The 26,146-nt window shown below is 40.0% G+C and overlaps 3 protein-coding genes across 6 annotated transcripts; all 3 read left to right on the top strand.

The window, feature by feature from the left end:
- The first annotated feature begins 748 nt into the window (after window positions 1-748).
- Window positions 749-5,645, top strand: hyal2b (hyaluronidase 2b). The gene is made up of 4 exons (XM_038696441.1): window positions 749-968; window positions 1,493-2,472; window positions 2,867-2,956; window positions 3,045-5,645. The coding sequence occupies exons 2-4, from the start codon at window positions 1,522-1,524 to the stop codon at window positions 3,432-3,434; spliced, it is 1,431 nt and encodes a 476-aa protein (XP_038552369.1). The 5' UTR covers window positions 749-968; window positions 1,493-1,521; the 3' UTR covers window positions 3,435-5,645.
- An 877-nt stretch (window positions 5,646-6,522) lies between these two features.
- Window positions 6,523-10,937, top strand: abhd14a (abhydrolase domain containing 14A). Of its 2 annotated transcripts, none has more exons than XM_038696348.1 (5): window positions 6,523-6,871; window positions 7,737-8,017; window positions 8,190-8,305; window positions 8,666-8,901; window positions 10,057-10,937. In XM_038696348.1, the coding sequence occupies exons 2-5, from the start codon at window positions 7,755-7,757 to the stop codon at window positions 10,237-10,239; spliced, it is 798 nt and encodes a 265-aa protein (XP_038552276.1). In that variant the 5' UTR covers window positions 6,523-6,871; window positions 7,737-7,754; the 3' UTR covers window positions 10,240-10,937. The 2 variants fall into 2 exon arrangements, with proteins under 2 accessions (XP_038552276.1, XP_038552278.1); XM_038696350.1 differs by lacking the exon at window positions 6,523-6,871 and adding an exon at window positions 6,907-7,176.
- A 902-nt stretch (window positions 10,938-11,839) lies between these two features.
- Window positions 11,840-25,140, top strand: LOC119885960 (aminoacylase-1-like). 3 transcript variants are annotated; one of them, XM_038696345.1, is made up of 15 exons: window positions 11,840-11,926; window positions 14,756-14,903; window positions 15,545-15,609; window positions 15,736-15,840; window positions 15,932-16,026; window positions 16,217-16,293; window positions 20,465-20,554; window positions 21,516-21,572; window positions 21,663-21,736; window positions 21,829-21,878; window positions 23,006-23,150; window positions 23,293-23,361; window positions 23,468-23,547; window positions 24,314-24,374; window positions 24,512-24,676. In XM_038696345.1, exons 2-15 carry the CDS (start codon window positions 14,777-14,779, stop codon window positions 24,674-24,676), a joined length of 1,260 nt encoding a protein of 419 aa, XP_038552273.1. In that variant the 5' UTR covers window positions 11,840-11,926; window positions 14,756-14,776. The 3 variants fall into 3 exon arrangements, with proteins under 3 accessions (XP_038552273.1, XP_038552274.1, XP_038552275.1); XM_038696346.1 differs by lacking the exon at window positions 11,840-11,926 and adding an exon at window positions 12,110-12,226; XM_038696347.1 differs by lacking the exon at window positions 11,840-11,926 and adding an exon at window positions 14,391-14,537 and having other exon boundaries at window positions 24,512-25,140.
- The last annotated feature ends 1,006 nt before the right edge of the window (window positions 25,141-26,146 follow it).

The following is a 26,146-nucleotide window of genomic DNA, read 5'->3' as shown; positions in this document are numbered from 1 at the left end:
ATGTAGCTATGGAAGAATAGCCTGACAGCTTTTACGATGACGAAGTGACGTTCGTCTGAACAGATGCAAGAAGACCTGCCATTGCCATCTTTTTAATGCTGAAATCATGCCTATTCTGAGAAAGTTGCACTGAGCTTGGAGAGTTTATAAATGGTGGCTAAATGATCTACAGTTTAACTCGGTTTATGATATGCTTACGGCCACTGAAAATACAATATAAAATATGGCTTAAGTGAGGACTGTCTCTGAAAGCCAGTTTGTTCCCCCTGCTTTTGCAAAATACCATTTTATATATATATATATATATATATATATATATATATATATATATATTCATTCACTCATTGATACATTTTTGTATGTAACAATTAAGGTGGTATTTGTTACACTGTAGTTAAATAAAACTTGCTAAAATAAGCTTCATAGGAGGAAAAAAACCCAGCCAACTAATATAGTGTGTAGCTTGTGTGTAACTTGGCCTTATCTATGAAACACGCTTCTCCAGCCAATTCAGAGCAGAGCTAGAACAGATTACTTTGGTCTTCATTCCGGGGGAGGGTGAGCGGCATTGGGGCGTCATTTTACCCTCAGATTTATACCAGACGGGGTTATAATCATGGTTAAATGTTAAATAATACTTGTTTTACAGTAAAACCTCATACTGTAATAATCCAAACGGCAAAACAAGACACATTATGTGTTTCGTAGATCCACACCCCCCCTGCTCTGGAACTCAATTCACTGAACTGTTGTTGCTCAACGTTGGGTTTTACCCACAGACTCTTCACTCGTCAGCGTCGCTCCCTCTACAGATAACTGTGTTAGCCTTAGTTGGCTTACATTTATTCATCAACATGGATTGAGCAGACTATGACTAACACTTTTCACATGGCAGGGCGGTGGAAAATCAAGTTATCTGAAGGTTACAGGAGTGGAATAAGCCCGAGTCCGCAGCTTCATCGGAACAGGTCAGGAGGAATAAGAAACAACACGTTAGCTGACTTAGCACATTTGTCCGTTTCAATGGGACTGTGAGCTCATTTGGCGAAGTTATTAATTTAACTTAGTGTTAAATGTTAAAAGTAGATGTCTTGGTTCGTTTCTTTTTGCTTTAACGTTACATTTCGTTGTGTTCAACATCAAACTTATTTAAGCTACCGAGTTCCCGAAGAAAAATGATTCAGTCAAAGAGGAAGTTGACTTCTAATTTCCATAACTTACTTGGTTATATTGGTAATAAGCATTTTACAATAATCTACAATAGACATTTATTCCCGTTTTCTAGATGCTCTCTGAAACTCAGTCTGCTTTTGAGTTCATGTTGCTTTTACTAACTTACCTGGAACTATAAAATATTAGATGTGCTATCTGTGACATCAATAGAAAAAGTGTTTAGTTCCCTGGGTCATCTGTGGAGATATTTAGAACTATTTGGGGTTTTATTTTTATTTTTGGCTGAATCTAACAAAAGTGCTTTTTATTTCTTTTCAAGAGGAAGAGGAGAGTAGGTGAGCAGTGACCATGGAGGCTGTATTTCACTCTCTCTTCACCACAGCTGGCCAGCTGCCCTGGTTGCTTCTGACTCTGTTTACATCATGGACAGTTGTGTGTTCAGCAGACATAAAGCAGACAAGATGGCCATTATATTCCCAGAAGCCAGTTCTTCTTGCCTGGAATGCCCCAACAGAAGATTGTTTTCCCCGACATCGTGTAACTTTATCTTTGGACCAGTTTGACATTGTGGCGTCCCCCAATGAGGGCTTTGTCCGGCAGAACCTTACCATTTTCTATAAAGAACGCCTTGGGTTGTATCCCTATTATGAGCATGGTGGCACTGCAGTGAACGGAGGCCTTCCACAGCTTGCCAGCCTCAGTCAGCACTATGAAAAGATGCCTGAAGGTTTGCAAAAATATTTACGTGAACCTCTGGCCAAAGGTTTAGCTGTTCTTGACTGGGAGGAGTGGCGCCCATTGTGGATCCGAAATTGGGATATTAAAGATATCTATCGAAATAAATCCCGTGAAATGGTGGCCAGAAAGAACCCTACGTGGACCCCGGAACAAGTGAAGAAAGTTGCACAGCAGGAATTTGAGCTGTCGGCTCGCAAATTCATGCTGGAGACTTTGAAACTTGCCAAGAATCTGAGGCCCAATCAGCTGTGGGGCTTCTACCTGTTTCCAGATTGTTACAACCATGACTACAGGAGTGGCCTGAAGAACTACAACGGCCGCTGTCCTGCTGTGGAGATGGACCGCAATAACCAACTTAACTGGCTGTGGATGGAATGCACGGCGTTCTTCCCGTCGATATACATGGGCTCTGTACTGAGCTCCACAAATTATGGGCGCCTCTTTGTCCGAAACAGGGTGAAGGAGGCGATGCGCTTGGCACCTGTTGGGGATGGATTAGCACGCCCTGTTTTTGTTTATACCCGCCCTACTTACATCAATGAGATGACCACCCTAACAGAGGTTAGTTGGCCAGAGCAACAATTCATCAAGTACAGGAGACTTCTACATTTGTTATGTTATCTAGGAGGAGTTCAGTTATTATGTTTAACCACTGGATGGGAGGATGGAGCTGCAAGGATAACACATGTTGCTGATGAATAGAAAATGCCTGTGTAGTGTGTAGTTTTATGGGTAGCATGTGGAAAATCGACAACATTAAGTATTGTTTCAGCTTGGACTAAGTGTGCTGTCATGAGAAGTTTAGATTAAATACAGGTTAACATTATAGTTTGTTAAATATATATTAGCTTAGTTACAATATAAATTTGTATTGATTCATTTGTGGAAATCAAATGCACTAAAAATCCCTCATTGTTTGGAACATGACTAAACTGTTGGTGTAAATGTTTTGCAGATGGATTTGGTCTCTACCATTGGTGAGAGCGTTGCACTTGGAGTTGCAGGTGTAATCTTCTGGGGGGACACCTCCTATACAGGCAGCAGGGTAAGCATTGCACTCTGCTCATTTGATGCTGAATAGCCTAGTATTCAGTGGTTTGGGGTTAATATACCTTTTCTTTTGTTGCTTGCAGGCCAGCTGCTCCGCCATAAATGAGTATCTTCAGGGACCGCTGGGCCAGTACCTGCTCAATGTGTCTACAGCAGCAGAACAGTGCAGTAAGGAGCTGTGTAAATCCCACGGCCGCTGTCTGCGCAAAATACCAGACAATGACGTTTACCTGCATCTCAGCCCCTCAACACACAGCATCACCGGCCAGGGCGGACGGCTGAAGGTTACAGGCGTGCCTGGCCAAGCTGAGCTGGCTCGTTTCCACACACACTTCCAGTGCCAGTGCTACAGTGGGTACAGGGGTGAAGCCTGTGCTCAGAAAGAAAAAGGGCAGAATAAAGCCTCCTCTGTCTTTGGGACCTGGCCCCTTTGCCTTTTACTCCCACTGGGACTCCTCACTCTGCTACACTGAGGAAACAGAGAAGCCCAAAGTATTCACTACTTCTGCCGGCTCTGAAAAGGACAGTTTGACTTCAAGGTGGTAAGTTTCTGTGCACTAGTGATACAGATGCATTGACAGCAGCAGACAGTCAGTCGTGTTTTCAAAGGTCTCCCAGTATGACAGGAGACTTTTATCCCCAGCACACACAGATGCCATCTGACAAGAGACAAGAGGTCCGCCTCCTGGAACTGATGTCCTTCCATCAATATGGCAACTGCTCATTAACTTATATCAAATTATGAAATCAAAAATCATAACTGCCATGCTCCATAATGATCCTGACCTCCATATACTTCTACTATCACACCACATTCAATGGGACTATAGTGTAAATTTGGAACTGATAAAATGCCTTATGAAAACAATCGAACAACATAACACGACGGCTGGATTCCACCAGCTACACCAGAAGGTGATAAATGAGGACAAATGGAGTCTCACATCGCTTTGGTTATCTTTGGCTTATAGAAACAACACGACTGGACCTGCCTGTTTCAGTTGAAAATTGTGCCTTAACTGCGCTACAAAGTGCTCTTGCTTTATGGTTGCCTTTGTTTACAAGTTGTGATTATTGAGGTTTTCCTCTGCTGGGCACAGTGCTTTATACCTTATACTAATATTAACTACAAATGCCTTTAATTAACAAGGAAAATGTATAGAAAAGGAAAGTGTGGACAAGATCTCTAAAAATATTAATGTGATTATTTGTCTGCAAATAGTGTATTTTGATCTACATGGATATCACTGTGAAAACAAGTTATGGTCTTCATGTCAAAGTTACATTTCAGCCACCAAGTTATATAAATATGTGTTCATTTCTTCAGAACAGAGGGGAGGATTATCAGATACTAGCAGTATAAATCCAAACGATCATTGGAGATTTAAGCTTTTCCCAGATATATTGGGATTGGCGTTGCAGACAACTGATAAGTAACAAGAAACTGTATTACAGAAATGCCCAAAATATGTTTATTTTCCATTATAAATTGTCTTTGTCACAGTTATTTGGTAACCAAAATAAGGGACCCTTTAGAAAATTTTTGTGATTATGTTCAAAAAAAGTTGGCCGATGTGCTGTTATCAGATGTTTTAAACTTTCAAATATCTAATCAGCCTCAGAAATCCAGTATTGATTGAGCTATAAATTGATGATGATTGATGATGATTTTTTTAGTGTGTAGTTTGACTTGCTTGCACTGCAGCTTCTGTCGGGGTTCCTGCGAGTGGCACTATAATGATAGCGACTACTGTACCTAAATCTTAAAGTAAATATATTTGCTAAACTGAAGCTAGCTGAGCAGTTTCATATGTATACAGTAACTTCTGTATGGCTCCAAAAAGTATTTAGCTACCTAAAATAAGTTTTGATGCCAGTGAGCAAGTGAATGTTTTACTGTTTTTTTGTTTGTTTTTTGACCAACTGATAAACGGCGACTCACACTAATAGTATTGCAATAGAACATTTTATGTATGCTGCAAAATTTCAAAATGCTGCACTTTAACTAACATCTAATTTTCTGTTGAGGTGAATCTGTCTTTAGTCCATGTACATTAGGTGAACTTATATCCTTTTGCTGGACACAGATACCTGTAAGGCATACACTCAGTACATTACAGTATGTTATGGTGTTTTTCCATATAATGTCATGATCGAGATGTGTTCACTGTGAATCTTGTCTGAAAAGAAATGATTGTTGGGATTGTTGTACCTTCCTTGGCCTTTAACTCAGTAGCATTTTAAAAATGGTCTAACCATTTATTTGGTTTGTCATTATCTTTGAAGAGGTTAGAGAGAGTAGGAGCAAGGATTTTTGGACCATTTCAGTAGTAGTCCAGAAATCTGTATGTTGAAGGTAAAAGGTACTATTGTTTTTCTATTGTGAATGTGTGTGTTTTTATTTGGACATGACATCTTCTTGCAACTTGCATACAGTTGTTTGGCTTTTGTTGTTTTTACTTTTTTTACCACTCCATCCCTCCATTTTAGAAGCAGTTGTTTCAACTTTAATAAGGAAATGACCTTTAATTTAAAAGCCTTACTTTACCAAAGTGTTTTGATTGTGTCATCTGAAAGCCTGAGAAAATGAAATGAAAGGGTTGCACAGGATTTTAATGTATTTAACATTTCATATTCTCCTTTTGAATCAATGCATTTTAATATTAAAACAGTAATTTTCTGTAGACTGTTGCCTACTGGGAGTGTTTTTTTGTCTTAAAAAGATTCTGCTTTTAAATGGGCATCATCAGCTTATACACCCACTGCTGGGCTCTTTGAACATTGTTGTTCCATCTATTTAACAACACATGTTTAGTGTTTCTGCAATAATATTTTGCTGTGCTGTATCTGTATCAAATACTGATGACTCAGACTGATGTTTGCATTTTACAACAAAGTTACAGGAAAAGACAGCCTATGAGGTATTACATATTGAAATCAAAAGATCTCATTATACAACCCTGTGTTGTAAAATATTAAATAAATCTACCTTGTACCTTGAAAGAGAGACGACTAAAAATTAAGTACTGTCATAAACCTCAGGGGTTCAACTTGAGACAGTGTTTCGGGGTATCCAGGTATAAACTACAAGTGACATTAAATACATTGAAGTTTGGTTTATGGAATTTTGTTGTATTTCCCAAAGATCAAAAGCAGATGGACAATGTAAAAGACATCACATCCTTTCCTGCACCGAATAGCACAAACACTTCCTTTAAATCAACTAATTTCTGTTCCTTTCTTTGGGGAAAGTTCAAAATGGTTTAGAGTCATTATATATATATATATATATATGTGTGTGTGTGTGTGTGTATACACATAACACACACACACATATATATATATATATATATATATGTGTGTATATATAGAGAGAGATCTATATATATACACATTATTTGTTGTTGTTACTAAGTATCCAACACCACGTCGTGTTATCTGGAAAACACGTGCGTTAATTTAAAATAGACTATGTATCTTTGACAAATGTGTGAATTTTCTGACCGCTTCAGCAGGAAATGACGTATTGATGCTTAGTTTTGTTTTGTGCAGCTCGCAATGTGCTCCGATGAGGAACAGACAGTTTAGACCCGTTTAGACCGCCGTAGATCAAATATATTTTTGCATTTGTGGACTTGCTCGGGTGGTTGTTTCAGTCTTTACTTTTGGTTGATGGGAAATTTTCTGTCCGAGGAAGGGTGACTGTAAATGTAGTTTATTGTCAGTAAAAACATGTGTAGCTAGCGCCTCTCAGTTTGCTAACGTTAGCTAAACCGACCACCAGCATCGACCCCGAAGCCTTCCAGCAACATTTCACTGGCAACCAGCAATGCAGAAGACATGACGATAAAGCAGGAAGCCTCGTCCTTCTGTCAGTGAACGTGTCTTAACAATTATCTGCTCTGTGTTGGTATGTTCTCTGGTGCTGCATCATTATCACATCTCGTCTCATACAGCGTCCCATTGATACAGAGATGTAGCTAACGTTAGTAGAAGAGCGTCACATCGAGCTAATCTTAGCTTTTTTGTATATTTTTATCTAAATTACACAGGCCCGCTTACTACAGCTGTGTTCTTCTCAATCCTGGATGGTTAACTTTCATTTAGCTTTCACGTCGCTTTGGGTGTTTTTAGTTTCAACCTGTATCCCTGCACAACCACATTCGGTCCTAAACTGTCAAACCATCCTTACCTGGTTGACATCAACAGCCACAGGTACAGTTTTCTGGTTGCACCTCGAGCAGTGTTCATTGTGCGCTTAATGCTGATTGGATTGTGGTTGGCAATTTGCAGTGTTCACCTTCTTTGCCAAGGCCTTATCTGTCCACTGAAACCTTCACTTTTGAGCAAATCTTTTTCTTTCTAAGATGCAGAATTTAAAACTATTCATGTTCACCTCATGAAGGTAGAACTACACTTCAGTAATGTCAAAAGAACAGAAGGTTTCTTTTACAGTGGCTTTGTGTGAATGTTCAAGATAATTGCTGACATCTGGAGACATCAGTCTAGAGAAAGATTGTTTTCCTGTTCATGCTATCTCCGCCATATAGTTGATGAATATGTCAATGGGGATGATTAAACCTAAGAGGGTGGTTTTAAAAACTGCTCGTACACTTTTAGAAAATGAACACTGACAAAAGCATACAGTAAACCACAATGGATGGGTGGATCATGATGTCAACGTCCATAAACATTATTAAGCAAATAGAAATATTAAATGAATAATATCGAAATGATGGGCTCTCAGAAAATGTACTGTCTACTACTTTTCCTAGATCGTTCATCTTGACGAAATGAATTTCTTGCGTAATCGTCTTGTTGTTCTGGGCCTGGTGTTGTTGGCCACGTTACTGCTGTACCTGCTGCTGCCATCCATTCGCCAGGGCAGCATGGAGCCGTCTCTTGAAGCTCAAAGAATGGGACTGATGGCCACCCCGCCACCTCCTCTTCCGACCATCAACGTCTCTATTCGCACTGGACAGCTCCCAGGGGACCCTCCACTGTTCTTCAGAGAAGCGTTGCCTGTTGATGGAGCTGGGCGACAGATATTGCCGAGGTGAGTTGACACAAGTGAACATTTTGGGAGGTAATGTGCTGTGTGGGTCGTCTGTTGGTAAGTTTTAGATGCTTAACATACACAGGCAGGGCTGATAACATGCTCACCTTGCCAGGTCTGTGCTAGTTATTAAACGCTGAGAAACGGAGAAGAAAACAATTTCTGTTTGCAGGCTGCAAGTGGTTCTTCTTCATGGCCAGGCCTTCACATCCAAAACCTGGGAAGAACTCGGTACGATGGCCCTGCTGGCGACCAATGGATATCAGGCCTTAGCAATGGACCTGCCAGGTAGGCACATAACCACCACTAATGTTAGTGAAAATAATAATGACATCACTTTTACACACAATTGTCATCGCTGTATGTATTGTCTGGTATGCTAATTAATTTCAAGGATTCAGGTTCAGTGTAGAGAGCAGAGTAGCTTAAGAAGAACTCAAAACTCCCATCTTGGTGTGATTTTTTTTTTTTTTCTGAAGTATGCAACACAAGAATATAAATAAAAAGTGAACCGGTCTGAATACATTCAAAATCTACTGTGTACACATTTCAAAGAACACAGTTCTGAACAGTTTGTAGTTACATTTATTTAAAAATAACAATAATAATAATAATGTCTTACCTTTTCACAATTTCTTCTTCTTGTAGGGTATGGAAAATCGCCAGACTCAGACGCTCTGAAGACCGACCAGAATCGGGTGGACCTCCTTTCAAGGTTCATGGAGTCTTTGGGTGTCAGGGCAGCTGTGCTTTTGAGCCCCTCCATGAGTGGACATTACTCCATCCCCTTCCTCATGAAGAACAGTGCTCAGCTACATGGTTTCATTCCCATTGCACCAGTCGGCACCCGAAGTTACACTCCACAGCAGTACCAAACTATTGAGGTGAGAGCGGGAAAGATTGTGCAAATATGAGACAACCCAGCTATATTCTAACTTTGGACAGGTTTTAAAAATTTTAAATACGCCTAATAAAAATTTTAAAAAATCAATAGCCTAGGGTGGCGGCGTTGATAATTATGGGAAACACTGCTTTCACTACCACCCCCCTTCAACCCCAAACAAAGCAGCCTCTCCTGACTTTTTAACTAACATCATATTCATAACAGCAGCAAGGAGTGTGTTTTTTACAAAACAAAACAAACAAAAGCCCAGACCTAACGTTTCTTAACACCAGCGCCTGAAATAAAAAATAAAGCAAGTAAATCCCGACTTTTGAACTACTGTTTTTCTGCACATGTAGCCTATTTATAAGAGCAGTATTCAGTATTTTTACAAAACATTACGATAACGCCACTCTCTCCCGACGAGTCCAAGCATCAGTGACAGTAGCTGCTGGAGTTTCTTTCTGTAAGTTTCACGTTGCAGTGTTGCTTTAGCAGATGCAACGGAAGACAATGTTCTTTGCATCTTAGACTCTGACACAATAATGGCAGTAGCTACTTACAGCTGTGGATCGAACACCTCTTTCCCTCGTTCTCCTTTCTTCCTTTAGTTTTTGGCTATCAGCGCAAATGAACAACAAAATCCGGTGCTGCTGACCTGCCGCACAGTCGCGCATTCACGTTAAGGATGGTGCAGTAACGCAGCGTTACTTGGATTAGTAACTGTAATAATATTACTGTTTTAGAAACGTAATTAGTTGTCCATGTAGAGTGAACTAGATGTCTGCGTGTTTATACGCTCTGATAATGCTAATCCGACACATCTTTGTAGTAGCGTCCATGTTGATTCCACATTCCGACTTAAGAGCACATGAACACGCACTGAAGTCGGAAGAACGACTTTACAACTCGGGAAATGGGACCATCCGAGGAGCACATGGATGCTCCGTGAGCCACTGGTTGTAATTCGTAACCCACTAAAACTTACACACTGATTGCAGTATTATTTGAAAGTTTGCCGTACATGGTGGATTGTCCAGCAACAACTTAGCCATGAATGTGTGTATTTTTCCACACTGTAAAGCCGTGGTCTGTGGATTTGTGAAAACGTTGTATAGTCTCTCACTTTGACTTCTCACTCCTGTGTGCTTTTCAGACTCCTACTCTGATTGTGTTCGGAGCCCTGGACACAAATCTGGGTGCTCAGTCCCACAAGAACCTCATACAACTTCCACATCACGTTGTGCTAAAGTTGGAGGGAGCTCGCCATGCCTGCTACATGGACAAACCCAGAGAATTTCACCAAGGATTGATTGACTTCCTTGGCAAACTAAAGTGAGATATGTAGCGGAGGAAGAGGGTGGTTTAGTGCGGTGACAGTTTCGCTAAAAAATAGTAAGATCCGCATTATTCTCATCTTGTCAACACCTGAAGCAAGGAACATTGACATGGGAGTAGGTTTTAATACATGGAATATGGCATGTAAAATCTGTTATCAATGTGACCATTAACACTACAGTATTTCAGTTCCCAAAATAAAAAAAAGTTATAGTTATTTTTTCAGTTTTCCATAGTGTCACCCAAACATACCAGAGTAGTTCAGCTCAGCTTGTCAGGAAAAAAAACTCCATCAGACTTAGTGGTGAGTTTTGTTTCATGTGACTCTTTGCATGTTAAAACATGGAATATGTTCGCTTCACTGTTACCATTTTTGTAGGTGACATGTAGGTTACTGTAAACATGCAGATGTAGCAGGTGCCTGTGTTTAAAAAGCTTCTGTTCGCTTCACACTCGACAAACAGTTCTGGTAGCTTCCAAGAAAACATATGCTGTTCTCCACAAAGGCAAACAGAACTGATACAATGTAATTTAAAAAATGTATAAAATAATATGGACCATATTAAATGACAAAAAATGTTCACATTTGTTAATATAATGATGATAAACTTATATGTAATATATTTGCAATAAGTTTGGACAATCGTGCAAATGTTAAATTAAGATATATGCAGAACTTAAAATAAAAACAAAAATGTAGTGTTTTGTATGTTTCAGTTGTTTTGGGAACTTAAGGTTGTTTGATGTATTTATATAATGTGCTGTTTTGAGGTTATTATACTGCTGCCTTTCAGAACATATATGTTCACTGAAGCACTGTGCCTGTCATTGTGTGTGTGTGTCTGCAGAGTTGCAGCTCTAACCAGTTTCACACTTGCAGAAGCAAGACAACAACCTTTCACCTGTCTCGGCCGATATATCAGCACGCTGTCCCTCTTCCAAGGACCCAACATGCTAAAATTACACTTCCAGCTGACCTTATTATATACAGAGACAAATTAACCTTCAATCTGTGCCTGATATAAGTTGTTTTGCAGTTTGAGATGGATATTGCAGCATTATACAATAGCATCAAAAGCCATTTTTAATGGATAATGATATTGTTAGGCTATATGAACACATTTGAATTATATTACAATTCAAATTTTCCGAGTCAAACTGGATAATGTTAACAGGGTTATGACCTTGTACATACCACTAAAGAACTAATCTGGTTCTTGCTTGCCCAAAGTGTATTGTTAACTTTCCTTTGCATGCCTGTATTTTAATCTAGTATTGCTACTTTTAAGGATGTGAATACTTTCTTCACCCTTGGTACTGTATACTGTTACATAATGAAATAGTATAAATTAAGCGCAAAAAACTACTGATGTCGACTGTTGTAAGAATTAAGTTTCACCTCATTACTTTTTTTGTAACAGCAGTTAAAACGTGTGTATTACATATAGTTTTTACAAATATAGTCAATATAGTTGTGACCGTTTTCTTGGTCAAGGCCCGAACTCGTGCATATCTGTTTTGAAATAACATATTTTTATGTTAATGTCTCAAAACAGTTAGAAATAAACGTTCAGTTAAAAGGTAGAATTTCATTCCTGTGGCAGGTCTTTTATGTTGAAAGGCAGGAACAGCCCTACCAGCTGAACCAGGGAAGCTGCGTACATGACGCGCTGAGTTGACTGCGCACGGTGAGTATAGAGGGGGATATCTAGCTAAAAAAACAATAATTAAATACATGTATCGTTGTTTCGCTGTCCTGTAATCCTTGCTTACTACCTCCACTCTTAGCTAGTCTATTTAAAAGTGGGTTACAAGTCTTTTTGTGAAATTCAGCGAGCATTTCCTCGCTGTCCTCTCTGCGCAGAAAACACAACCCGGCGTTTGTACACAGCTCTGTCTCTGTGAAGGGGGAACAAACAGCTCCGACTCAACATTTAATCATCCAGCCGTGATTTGTTTGTCAGCTAACCATAGACTATAAAAAACAGGTAACGTTATATTAATTCATTCAAACTTTTATTGAAAGAACCACAGAGGTTGGTTGCCCTCATTTGCAATGTCGCGTAACACACACAAAACAGGACACAAACCGATGAGGGCAAAGAAAATGTATTAACAGTTTTATTTTTTAGTTTAATACTTAATTACCTGCCCGACGACATCTAGTTTGTACTTTGTAGTTTGCCAAGATATGATGCTGTTGTGGTCGTAGCAGCAGAGTTGGGAGTAAATCGCTGTCACCACTGACTTTACTTGATGTGTTGTTGTTGTTGTTGTTCCCTCTGTATCGTGGTGGTTTTCATGGTACTGGATTTATCCAGAAGCGCATACCCGACCTTTAACTATAGGTCAACACCATAGGTCAAGACACAGACATATAGCTTATCCTGCAGTTAAATGCTGCTGTAACGTGAGCTGCGAATATCTGTGCCGGTGTTATGCCGAGTTTTGCTGCCTGCCGAGAATTGCATGCACCTCCAAATACTGCTTCTAAACGCTATGATATTCTTTGTGGGGTCCATCAATGGTGTTAAATGATTAGAAGTATATATTTTATGAACGTTTACAGTCTTTAATATTTCAATACACTTAGCAGAAGTACCATTCCTTGACATTTAGTAAATATATGTGGTGATAATGCCGTTTGATCAATGAGCACAGCAAAGTGTCTGAAAAGGACCTAAAGAGGTGGAGGCATAATTCGGCAGATCAGATTTTGTAGGCTACCAGCCGAGATTTGCATCCACCTCTTTTCTCAGCAAAAATGACCGTTATCACGAGGGGCCTGCAATTCTCGCAAGCAGGAAACACCGGTTGCGAAACGGTGGTGAAACCAGCCGATGTCTGAATTTCGTTTGCGCCTATTTTCGTGTTATTATGGTCCTTGAGCAAGGCAAAGGTTCTGAAAGACACATACGCGTTTTCTTTCGTGATCTTAGTTGTTTTATAAACAACACGAATATAATGAATATAATAACAATATTTATTATTATTATTATTAGTAGTATTACTGCATCAATTTGGAGAAATCCTGCTTGGAAATGCCCTCCAACACCAAACTTTGACCTTTCACTAAACTAACTACTTAAAAAGTATAGTTCAACATTGTCAATATATATGATATAATTCTGTTATAACTGGTACAAATTTGGTATTGTTTCACTGCACCAACTTGGAGAAATCCCACCTTAAAATCCCCTTCAACACCAAAATGTACACAAACACACTTACATTTATATTGTAACTTTGACCGTTAACCAAAGTAATTACTCAATAGGTTAGTTCTCCGCTGTCTTGGCATCTGCTTCCTCATGTCTTCTACTATCACTGGCACAGATTTGGAATCATTTCACTGCACCAACTTGGAGAGGATCAGATTAAACAGAGAGAAAATTTTAATAAATATATCTTAATACATCAGCTCATTAAATTAGCCATTATCGTTAGCAAACATGTTATTTCAACATTTTGAATAATTGAAAAGTTATTACCCTTTCACTGCAAAACATTTATTGATTATCTTTATAGCCTACATTCAGGGGCATTCATTTGAACTATGATAAGGCCAGACAGAAATGGGTTGCAAAGGGCAGAGTTCTGAGTGTTATCTCCTCCCTCAGAACATTTAATTAAACTATTATGTGAGATTCAATAACTCGCACCATTACCTACACTTAAATACAAATGTTCTTTTTTGTTTAAAAAGAACATTTATTCTTTTTTCTACCAAAAAAAGAACATTCCTACAAATTGTGCCAAGAGGTGAGTTTCCTAATAATTGTCTCCTAAACTGTACAGTGAAAGGACTTGATATTGTACGTGTATACGGTATGTATGGTTATAGTCAGATTTTGAAGTGGGATTTCTTCAGGTAGGTAAAGCAGTGAAGCAGTTGCCATTACAATGGTGAACTAACCTATTGTGGAATTAGTTTTGTGAAAGGTCAAAGTTCAGAGAAATGTATCTGTGTTGGTATTGGTGTGGGACAGCATTTCCCAGCAGTGTTTCTCCAAATTAATAATAATACTGTTATTATAGTAGTGTTTATTTATGTTCATGAATCAAGGAAGAACATGAAAGAAACCGCGTATGTATCTTTCAGGACCTTCGACCATCCATACCATAATAACGTTAATTGAGGCGCAACAAAATTCAGATAGTGTTTGACTTGACAAACACAGTGTCCCATTCAGCGACTCGCGTTACACCACTAGCTAACCGAGGAGACATTAATAAGTAACTTCAAGTCTAGCTTGCTTAAGCATCAGACTGGTCCTTCAGCAGCAGAGCTTTCAGCAGGTAACTTTAACTACAGCTAACGTTGATGTTCAGGCTGCTGGCCTGGCACCAAACGAGCTATAACTGGAGCTAGCGATTGTTTAAGTAACGTTACGTGGTTCCCTTATTGTGAACCTTCGTTGGGCATTTGTCACAGGATCCTGGCATGTTGGTTATTTTGCTTGATTGTGATGTGTCGTTATGTTGTTTATAATGTTATTCTCTATGCTTGTCCTCAGAGGAGTAAATAAATATACAGCATGCTGCCTGACAAAGATGGTCCAGGTGTTGGAGGCGGAAAGAGCTGGCCTGAGGGAGAAGACCCCTCTGTGAGTCTGTTCAGAGAGTACCTCCGTCTCAAAACTGTCCACCCTGACCCTGACTACGGTGAGCCATCTTCATTACAGTACACTGAGATTAATCCATGCCCTTTAGAAATGTCACAGGTGGATGTTTGGCATTAATCTTTGTGGGTCGAGCTCAGTTTTTTGGGGTCAGAGTCAAAACAGTTGCTGGAATATGAAACTTGATGAGGCCATTTGCCCAACATGCATGCCATGTCCCTTTCCAGTTCCAACAACACAGTATTTTTTTATGTTGGTGTAATTTAACTTATAAAAAAACTCCAGTGTGAAATGCCTGTATCATCTGTATCATCTTATGTGCTGTGATTTATCAAAGTCCACTTCTTATCTGGGTCTGTTAGACATTAAGTTCTTCCAGTAATGTATGAAGCTCATATACTGAAAAGAAAGCTGAAGCCTCTTTTGTCTGGCGGCAGTACTAACAGCAGACCTTGGAGGGACTGTGTATCTCCCAGTTGGCCTTAGAGCTTGTGGGATCCCCTAGTAGTGAGAGCTGGATAGGCGATAAGAGAAAGCCTGCTTTTTGTTCTTGGTTTTCTGTGACATTGTGGCAGTACTGTTGGTCACATAAGACCAGCAGCAGCAGGAATTATTGCCTAGTGTTTTACACAAAATTGTTAGTCTATAAACAGACTGTTCTGCTATCTGTTTGTTCACGTACAGATGCTGCTCTTCGGTTCCTGGACAGAATTGCGGACGAGCTTGGGCTACCCATGAAAAAGATTGAGGTGTGCGTTAATAATTTAATTCATGTAGAAAACATTTATGTACATGCTGTAAATAGAGTACAGAAATAAATACTTCCCTTGAAATGAGGCACTGGGCCTTATCTGTCATTCGCTCACTGCCTTTAGGTTTGTCCAGGCAGAGTTGTGTCGATCATGACATGGGCAGGGACCGACCCGACCTTGAAGTCCATCTTATTGAATTCCCACACAGATGTTGTACCCGTTTACCAGGTACGGCATCTGTCTCTGTTTACAGCGTTAAAATCCAGTTCATATCTGTAATAGAGATAAAAAATAGATTTGATATCAATCTCTTCTCCAGGAACATTGGAAATACGATGCTTTCAGTGCTTTCAAAGATGCAGAGGGCAACATTTATGCCCGGGGATCACAGGACATGAAATGTGTAACTATACAGTGGGTATAAACTGCCTTGATAACATATTAGACAGGATTTCTGCTCCAGTATTGTTGTAATCTTTACTTTCAATTATGTTGTGTGAAACACCTGTTTTAACACGCGCTCACACAACCTGCATACTGTCAGTTCAGACTCCATTTCTTATTTCTGTCCTAACTCTGTCGTGTCCTCTTCTGTTCTTTGTAGGTACATCCAGGCAGTCAGAAGACTGAAGGCAGAGGGACGGAAACTGATGCGCACTGTGCACTTAATGTTTGTTCCTGGTAAGATATCCTTTTGTCTTTGTTTGAAGTATCTGCACACCCTTGGTCTACAGTCTTTGGTCCACCCTCACAGGCAGGAGTGGAAATTAACACCCGCCAAGCGCTAAATACGGCTAAATGTTGGAATTTTTTGGTACGATATTGTCAATGTATTCGGTACGATATCGTCCTATATAATATATTTTTGACGATAGCAAACAGCAGATCAGCATCGTTTTTTGTTGTGTGTTGCACTTAAATTGGGCCCTTCTTCTTCTTTTGTGGATTTATGGAGGTCGGCATCCAAAATGTTGCATTACCGCCACCTACTGGATGATTTAGTTTTCCCAGTGCAATAAATTTACAGTGCCCGCCCAAAGTACTCCAATGCATTGTCCGTTCTATGACTCAGATTCAGTTGTTGTGAAATAGCTTCTTGTCCATGCTTATCATATTCTGCTCATCTCCATTCCTTTTTGGCTCCTGTTCCTTTTGCCCTGCTGCTGGTTCAGCCTTCCTTTCCAGTCTCTTGGTAGCTTCAGCGTATGACAGACACTCTTCTGTTCTGATTTTATTCACTTTTATTTGTTTTATTTTTTTTGCAGACATTGTGCTGACCCCACAATGGTGATTTCCCGCACAGTGAATGCACTTTGTTTGTTCCTGCTCCTCTTCACACTCCTCACTTTCACAGTTGTTCTTCCCACATTACATTTACATTTATTCATTTAGCTGATGCTTTTTTCTTCCAACTCCTCTACATACTGCTGCCACATGTCCATACTCCTGACAACAGAACATCGAACATCTCCGAGTTTTTCTCCAACAAACTTTCCAACCTTGCGTGAGTCCTTAAGAACCCATCCGTTCTTGTCACTACTATCATACCCACTTCGATACATCTCAGATCTTCTTGCCTGGCTGGCATCACTTGAAACACTATCCTTCTTCCTTTTCCTATTCACAAATCGTCTTGTGTCTTCTTTCCTGCTGCGCTCTCCTCGCTCTCCTCTGACTCCATTTCCCTCTTCCCGCATCAAAAATGAGGCTGAAGGAGAACATAAAAAAATATTAATTAATGAGGAGGTTTAAGTTGAATGAGAAAGCATGATTAAGAGTTAGCAGTGATGAGATTTAAGTTGAATGATTGATTAACAAACACCTTGTAAGTTTATAAAACTGTTTACTGTTAGAAGTGAATGTGGAAGTGAATGGACTATGTGGGAATGACACCACTTGACCCAAAACAGTGGACAAGATCATGCTAACACACGGCTAATTAGCACCAATAAGACTACCAAGAAGCAGAAGGCCTGTGTACTGGGTAATAAATCTGAAAGTGGGAGTCCTCCCTGGAACGCTCTTGGTGCAAAACCTAAGAGTAAATCATTTCCTGGGGAAATGGGAGGACAAGTAACAGGCAGAACCCAGCGCCCTGAGATTTGTGATGCGACTGGCTGGCCTGCATTATCATCCAGGCAGAGCGCCTCTTCAACCCCTGTTCTTGGTAGGACACAGCCGTGGACAGCTGCAAAAGGGAGAGTTAGCAACAAACCTCCCCAACAACCGATTGTGCAACAGCAGAACAGATTTTCACCACTATTGCAGGACCCTGGATCTCCATCTGATGACCTGGATAACATCCCATCCTCACACAGAAGGGTAAGGACTGAGAGTAAATCAGAAAGTAAAAGGCTGCAGGGAAAGCCAACGACTGGGCCTCAAACTCTGATTGTGGGTGACGCTGCTGTAAACGATGTAAGAAGCATGTGCAGTAAGAACACCAAAATACTCTGTCTTCCGAAGGATACGGTGTCTGACCTGGCAGAAAGAATCCTGCATATCGTGGCTGAACATCCTACTGTGAAAAACATCATACTGCGCATCGGGGCCAATGATGTTGTGAAGCAACAGTCTGAAGTGTTGAAAGAGGATTTTAATAATCTGTTGAGCACAGTCAGCTCTTTGAATGCTGAGGTTTTTATCAGTGGCCCTATACCGCCAATCCGAAGAGGAGCCGAGAGATTCAGCAGATTGATGGCATTGAACACGCAGCTCTCAACGGCCTGTACTGTCCATTCAATGCATTTCATCGAAAACTTTTACTTTCTGTGGGACCGCAGACATCTTTTTAAGGCAGATGGACTTCGCCTTAACAAGTCAGGAGTAAAATTGTTCAGCTTCAACCTTTTTTACTTCCTGCATCACTCATCTGTTCAGAGACAAGAGGAATCAAAACAAGAAGAAGACATAACATAACACACCAGAAACCTTGAAGGAGAGCTACCCCAACCCCCACTGGAAGAGAGCTCTGATCACGGGAGACATCTGAGCCAAGAGGAAGAGTCTCCACCTCTCTCACTGAAAACCAACAGTGAGGATTCAACATCTCTACCCCCCAATCCCCACCTTCAGACACACTTTCTCCCCTCTCCCCCCTGTTGGACTTCACTGATCACATGGAAGACCTGGTTAGAGCTGGGACCAAATTTACTCCCCGCCCCTTCCCTCGCTCTACTCCCATTTTCTCTACCCTAAACCCCCCCTCACCGTCCACCTCCACCACTGGTTCTAAGTCCTCCAGGTTTGACACATGTGTCACAAATACAGCGCACAACCCGCCTTCCCGCTCCGCAATGGCGAAAAAGCCCAGTAAGCTCTGTCTGATATGTGCTGGGTCCAGGCTACAAGGAAAATAGCACTCATGACTCTTCCCAGGACAAGCCGGGGCCCGGTGTGCTGGTAGTCTTCTCTATCCCTGTCTTGATAGGTAACAGAAAAAGCATGGTGAATGTGTTAAGAAACAGGAAGCACTCAACATATCCTGCAAATTTAGTATTAGTTCCTTGTCAGCCGCAGCCTGTCGAAAAAAGTGGGCCAGATAATGTTTTTAACACACTAAAATTAGCTTTGTTAAACGTTAGGTCTTTGGCAGGAAAACATTTTTAATCAATGATTTTATAATAACTCACAATCTTAATTTCATGTTTTTAACTGAAACTTGGTTGGACCAAGATAACAGTGCAGCTGTCCTTATCGAGTCTACCCCTCCCATCTTCAGTTTTATTAGTGAAGCTAGAGTGCATAAGAGAGGAGGTGGAGTTGTCATTTTGTTTAATGACTCCCTCCAATGCAAAAAGAAGTCTTATGGGAATTTTTGCTTCTTTTGAATATGTGGCTCTTCAGCTGAATTCCTCTTCTCGAGCTATTTTTCTGAATATCTACAGGCTCCCTAAATACTGTGCAAACCTTTTTGATGACTTTGGTGAACTGCTGTCTATAATCTGTATTGACTTTGACTGTGTGGTTATTGTTGGTGATTTTAACATCCATGTTGACCACCCCTAGGCAAGAGAGACTAAAGAACTGTGTTGTGTTCTTGATAATTATGGACTGACTCAACATGTGACGAAGCCCACGCACAATAATGGGCACACTTTGGACTTGGTCATCTCCAAGTGTCTGGACATTTCCTGACTGATTTTGCTCTCTCTGATCATTCCTGTGTTTTCTTTGAGAGTGCTATCTGCGTGCACACAAATGCTAAAACGGAGGTGATCACAAAACGGCTGAATCAAAATCACTGAAAACACTAGTGAAAAATTTATTGAGGCTTTCTCCTCAACACCCGCCTTCTCACGGGTCTCAGTCAGTGAGCTTGTAGATAATTTCAGTTCTAAAATTACAAATGTTATTGATGCCATTGCACCAGCCAAGGTGAAGGTGGTCTCTGGTAAGAGAAGATCTCCATGGAGAAATGCCACGCTGGTTAGAACTCAAAAAAGAGAGTGTCGAAAAGCTGAACGCAGGTGGCGCCATTGCGGAGTGGGAGGACGGGTTGGGCGCGGTATTTGTGACACGTGTCAAACCTGAAGGACATAGAACCGGTGGTGGAGGTGGACAGTGAGGGGGGTTTATGGTAGAGAAAATGGGAGTGGAGAGAGGGAAGGTGCGGGGAGTAAATTTTGTCCCAGCTCTAACCAGGTCTTCCATGTGATCAGTCCAACAGGGGGGAGAGGGGAGAAAGTGTGTCTGATCAGCCACAATGATTGAAAACACCATTTAATTAGAATCTGATTTGTTCTTCAAAACTAAGCACTTATTTAGCAGAAGTTAAACTATATGCTTGCCAGCTATGAGCAAAATATGAGATTAACAATTACATGTAAAATATATTTTTCTCTCACTTTAGATGAAGAAGTTGGAGGTCACAAGGGAATGGAAACATTTGTCAAGCATCCCGAGTTCCAAAAATTAAACATTGGCTTTGCACTTGATGAAGGTAAATAAATAACTGTTTGCAACATCTCTAAAAGTTAACGAGAATGAACCTGAACACTGACGGCCAATCAGTTACTTAAAAAGAACAAACTGGGGTGAATTATTGTTATACTATGATCACGTTTTCTGTTTAGTCGACAGTCTCTTAAAATTGTCTTGTCAAAACATTCCTGCCAGTAGTATAATTATCACTCTAGATCGTTGTGCAAGGTACAGCGTGTTAAACTGCAGATTTATATAGCAACAACATGTTTGCTTCATGCTACATTACCAGGAAGTCACTGGTGAAATTAGTATTTGGTGTAATGGTCCATCTTACTCTCATATTTTAATCGGGCATAATCACTTTCTTCTGGATTATTAATACAGACTAAACTAGGGCAAGTTGGTATGACTTTACAACCATAATTTGTTGCATTTGCTTTTATAATCTTTTTCTTTAAAAAGTAGTTTATTACGGACAAAGGAGAGAGGACAGGAAATGTCGGAGAGAGAGATGCAACAAAGGTCTCAGAACATAGCAGTTCCCTAAATAATAACCTTTTTTTATAGTTTGGGGTCACTTGTGATGTTTGTCCTAATAAATTACAGAATGACCAGTTAAATACTTTACTGTGAGGTGACTGGATGGTTAAACTTTTGCTTACATGTCACTGAGACAAAGTTAACCTGTCTGCATAGTGGTGTTTGATATAAAGCCAGTATTTGATGTTAACTGAAGTGCACAGAGTCAGGGAGAGTATTACCCACTGCACCAAATGACCTTTATTGATTTTTAAAGCCGAAGGCAAATGTTTGCTGAAATTCTGTCCCTGGTTATGAAGGTTCATACTCCCTCAGGTGGTGTAGCTGTTAATCTGTACATCTTCTGTCCTTTGTCCCACAGTTTGTTCTTTTCGTAGTTGCTTTAATGCACTAGACTAATGTTAAAAGGGTTTTATTTGTCTGCATGTGCTCTATAGGTCTGGCCAACCCCGGCGAAGCCTTCACTGTGTTTTATGGAGAGAGGAACCCCTGGTGTGAGTATGAAATACATACAGTAAAAGACTTCCGCCATTTCACAAGATTCCAGGCTTTTTGAATCAAGCACAATGACTTCTTCTTTCCAGGGATCACAGTCCACTGCCCAGGCAGTCCAGGTCATGGGTCTAGGTTTGTGGAGAACACAGCTGCTGAGAAGCTGGTAAGTGTCAATTTCGCCTAGCCAGTTACTGTTGAATCATGAAGACTGACTGAAAGACAGTGTCTGTGATAATACTGTCTTTTCCTTCTCAGCGCCAAGTCATAAACTCCTTCCTGGACTTCAGAGAGAAGGAGAAACATAGGTGAGATTGACATCTTGATCATTACAAAAGGCATATGGCAAGACAGATGTTCTCATACAAACTTTGGAGTAAGTTTGGGGTGATACATTTTAGTGCAGTTATTCTCCAAATGTGAGCTTTAAGGCCCGAGTCCCTACAGGAAGTAACAGTACAAAAGCTCCCCTCTGTGCTGCTTTTCATGTAGTAGGTACAAATAAAATGCTGAAAGCGTCTCACAGCAGCTGTAAAATTAACATTTTGACTGTTTTTAATATTCCAACTGTGCAAGAGTTGCCCTGAATGTCTTGTGAGTCTGTTTATGGCTGGTTCCTCCAAGAGGAATGCTGCCGAGATGCTTTAATGAACCATGTGTACAGTGAAAACACTGCATTCATGTTCAAAGCTGAAGGATGTAAGCAGCCCTGATTAATTGTCGAAGCAATAATCTGCCACCTGTGCTAAAGCCTATTTAGCAGAATAATGACACTAAAAACACTGACACTCACACAGAGATAGTGACGTTATTGTGCAGGTTGTGTTAAACATATGTGGGAATGTTTGCAAATGTTCCACAAATGAAAAAAACTAAACCCTTTTTTTTAAAGACAAATCTTGGCAATTGAAGCTAGTTAGTCTTTTCTAGCACCATGACTAAAGTCTTATCTTGTAATAATGCACGTTAATGCTTTATTTTATGGGTCATTAATTCCATTATAGTTTACATAGGGTTTTTTTTCATGGAAACTTTCTAGGAAGTAATGAACTTAACAAAACTAAAATACCATTTTAAAAACAATGCCTCTATATTCCCTGTAATTAGTACCAAATAACATAATTCTTACCAAGAAATGATTAGGTAATCATGAACGTGCTAAGAAATTTCATGAATTTGGTTCCTGGCTATTTAAAAGAAATGCTAGATGGCTCATCAGCCATTATGTGTTGTGTTTGTGTCCCAGGGACATGCATGAATGAGCGGAAACAGTGAGCTGCTAATTAGCTCTTTTGTACCATGAATAACACATTTAATGTAGATTTGTCTGATTAAAAGTCAAAGTTTGTGTTGGCCATGCAAAAAATACAATTCAACCACTACTTTACTTTTCATTACAGTGTAATTGCAGTACTACTGCATGTGTCTATTTCAGGCTAAATATCAGTGAGTGTTTCACGCTCGGTGATGTCACCACTGTCAATATGACCATGGTCAAAGGAGGCGTGTCCTACAATGTCATCCCACCTGAAATGGACGTCAGCTTTGACCTAAGAATACCACCAACAGTGAATCTACAGGTGTGTGAGTGTGCGCGTCTGTGTTTGTCTGCGTGATGTTCTCATATAGTCATGCAGACATCTGATCTAAGTGCCGATGTGTCGGTGTGAAAAACTACCTCCAGCTCAGCACTAAACCTCTAAATGATTATTATCTTGCCAGGAGTTTGAAAGACAGATCAAAACGTGGTGTAAAGAAGCAGGAGAAGATGTCACTTATGAATTTGCTCAGGTCAGTGTGCGTACACTCTCACTACTACAGTTCTCCGTTATAAAAGTGCCGTTGGTTTGTTTGTTGGTGTTGTCTGATAGGTTAAATTAGCTGCCATCTCTTGCAGAAACATATGAACCAGAATATGACTTCGACGGAGGAGAATGATCCTTGGTGGAGCGCCTTCAGTGCAGCCTGCAAGGCAATGTGAGTACACTGTCCACACTGCAGTGTGTGTGTGTGTGTGTGTGTGTTAAACATTTTCTTTTGCATGTAAGAGTGCAGATGCAGAGGCGAATCCAAGGCAGTCAGGTGTCAGAAGCTGTGTCAAGAAATAACAAATATCATTCTCTGTTGATACTAGCCACTAAATAAAAGCAAAAAAAGCTTTAACCTATTTTTAACCCACATTTATGGCTCCATCTACATCTACACCTACCATTGTATCTAACTCAACACATTCGTAATGAGTTTAGGTTTAAATATCCTCAGTCAGTGTGTGTATGCATTTACTGTTAAGCTTGGCTGAATACAGTTACTGTCTGAACAACAGAAACTGTTTCCAGAACAGACGGGCGATCCAATACTCAAGAATAAAATCTGTATCTACTGTTTTAGTGGATCATGAAATAAGGATTTTTGTGTCTTCTATTTTTGCTCACACAACCCTTTTAATGCATTCGTTTGAGATTTCACACCTTAGCTGAAAACATTCACACAGCTCCTACAGTCCTCTTCTCGTGTTTAGAAAGAGCTGCATTGTCTGTCCTGTCCTATAGTTACTTACCTCAGCATGTGAGGAAGTGCTGCTTAATTTATTTACTACATATTTTATATATATATATAGGAACACTGTACTGAACACCGACTGTAGCACTTTATCCACTGTACTGTAGATGACCAAACACAAAGGTATTATAAATCTATCCTTTTATCTTGAAAACTAAGCCTCATGTCAATATCTCCACTGTAGGAATGTGACTCTGGAAAAGGAGATATTTCCAGCTGCCACAGATAGCCGTTTTATCCGAGCTGTGAGTATAAGAATTGGGTATGATAGCAGGGGCAAAATGAGGGGGGGGAAAAGTCATCCAATTGACTTTTTTTATTCATGAATTTATCATAATATGTGACATTGTTGGCCAGTAACGGGTTTGTCTGTTGCATCTAGGTGGGAATCCCTGCTATCGGCTTTTCCCCAATGAACAGGACGCCAATCCTGCTGCACGATCACAACGAGTATCTGAATGAGCAAGTCTTCCTGAAAGGCATCAGCGTGTTCGAGAGGATCATCTCCGCTATTGCCAGTGTTCCTGCCGGTCCTGATGAGGCTTAGACAAGTCTTCATTCTTAATCCTCTCTAAAACACATTTTTCTGATGATCTGAATATTTAACTTGAAGAATTTGCGGACATGACCAAAGAATAATAACATGTATATCGTAAGCCAAAACTGAGCACTTAGCCTTTGGTACCGTGGACTTTTTGTTTTGTTTTTATTATTCTCAGGATAAAGGCGCAGTAAGCTTTGCATTCCTCAGTTCTGCTGCAGTTTTTAACTATGTCAGCAGTGTTGATTGAGTGTGCCTGTGTGTATGCAGTCTTAAAGATACATCACCTATTGTTTTTCCATTAGTATGGAAATATCTACTTACTAAAATGTGAAGATGACTTTGATAAACAATCAGACGTCACTCACTCATTGCCACTTTTCAAATTTAGCTTGATTTTAAAACTATAATTACTCAGATATCATTTTATTTAAGAAACTGGACACTTGAATAAATATATTTGTTCATTACTTTCATGGTCACATTTTCTTGTACACAAATTAGAACTCTGTGTCAGATGCCACACGGACGTGCAGTTTAAAACCAATGAATGAGCAGCAGGATTAGAGTGCTGTCACGGCGGAGGATGTCGGCAAAGGCATTTAACCTCCAGACAACCATCTGCTTCAAGGACAGGCGATCACATTTACCAAAACTACATCAATAAAAGTGTCCAAACATCATTGAAACTACTGAAACTCAGTGATCACAAAGTGCAGCCCAAAAAAAATGTATGGGTGTCATGATGTCCAGCTACACCACATACATTAAGCATTATGTAATGAATGCATTTTGTCTCCGCTGTAATCAATGCGCAAGCCAGGTAGTGCTGTAAAGAAAGCAAAGAGGCTGAATACAACATAAAATAAATAAAATAATTATCCACGCCACTGACATGGATCTGTGGATGGGAATGTCAGCTTGTGGGTCAACCTCTTTGGTCCTGACTGAAACACCTATTGTGTGGATTGTCATTAAATTTTGTACAGATAAGACTTTGAACATTATACCTGCTAAACCTCAGCATGTAAACACATCATTATGGGCATGTATTTAGTATAAAGAACCTCTGTGCCTAATTGTAGTTTCACAGATCTGCTCGCATGCCTGTAGTCTCTTTTTGTAATAGTCGAATATCTAATATTTAGAAGAATGATAACTTTATATTGTTAAAACCCAAATAATTGCACTTTGAAATCTATTTGAACCAGACAAAGTGTAAGGTCAATGTCACTTAACCCACCTAGCTTAAAGTGTGTCTTAACAAGAGGTTATTTACATTTATTTCAGAGAATTTTACTTAACTGATTCAGATATAATGAAGTATTGTTGTGAAATGGAGGCGCAATTGGGGAAATGAAAAATAAAAAATTTCTTTTGATATGTAATGCTGTTTACATGAGGTAAAGGTCGGTCTCATCCACAGTTCAGCTCCCTTTGGAGTTGTCGTCCAATTAACAGTGTAGGGCTCTCCAA

Source organism: Micropterus salmoides, unplaced genomic scaffold (assembly GCF_014851395.1).
Source record: "Micropterus salmoides isolate LMB-PRFRI ecotype aquatic unplaced genomic scaffold, ASM1485139v1 Ms_hic_scaffold_4, whole genome shotgun sequence".
NCBI classification, from domain to species: domain Eukaryota; kingdom Metazoa; phylum Chordata; class Actinopteri; order Centrarchiformes; family Centrarchidae; genus Micropterus; species Micropterus salmoides.
The sequence above is the reverse complement of the archived record's forward strand: the minus strand, read 5'-3'. Positions and strand labels throughout refer to the sequence as shown.

What these genes read in the sequence shown, in the direction of transcription:
- abhd14a (XM_038696348.1), top strand. Translation starts at nt 7,755, where the DNA reads ATGAATTTCTTGCGTAATCGTCTTGTTGTTCTGGGCCTGGTGTTGTTG. An exon ending in GGGCGACAGATATTGCCGAG is followed by an intron (nt 8,018 to 8,189) that starts GTGAGTTGACAC and finishes TTCTGTTTGCAG; the next exon opens with GCTGCAAGTGGTTCTTCTTC. An exon ending in AGCAGTACCAAACTATTGAG is followed by an intron (nt 8,902 to 10,056) that starts GTGAGAGCGGGA and finishes TGTGCTTTTCAG; the next exon opens with ACTCCTACTCTGATTGTGTT.
- hyal2b (XM_038696441.1), top strand. Translation starts at nt 1,522, where the DNA reads ATGGAGGCTGTATTTCACTCTCTCTTCACCACAGCTGGCCAGCTGCCC. An exon ending in AGATGACCACCCTAACAGAG is followed by an intron (nt 2,473 to 2,866) that starts GTTAGTTGGCCA and finishes AATGTTTTGCAG; the next exon opens with ATGGATTTGGTCTCTACCAT. An exon ending in CCTCCTATACAGGCAGCAGG is followed by an intron (nt 2,957 to 3,044) that starts GTAAGCATTGCA and finishes TGTTGCTTGCAG; the next exon opens with GCCAGCTGCTCCGCCATAAA.
- LOC119885960 (XM_038696347.1), top strand. Translation starts at nt 14,777, where the DNA reads ATGCTGCCTGACAAAGATGGTCCAGGTGTTGGAGGCGGAAAGAGCTGG. An exon ending in GCACTTAATGTTTGTTCCTG is followed by an intron (nt 16,294 to 20,464) that starts GTAAGATATCCT and finishes CTCTCACTTTAG; the next exon opens with ATGAAGAAGTTGGAGGTCAC. An exon ending in ACACAGCTGCTGAGAAGCTG is followed by an intron (nt 21,737 to 21,828) that starts GTAAGTGTCAAT and finishes TTTCCTTCTCAG; the next exon opens with CGCCAAGTCATAAACTCCTT.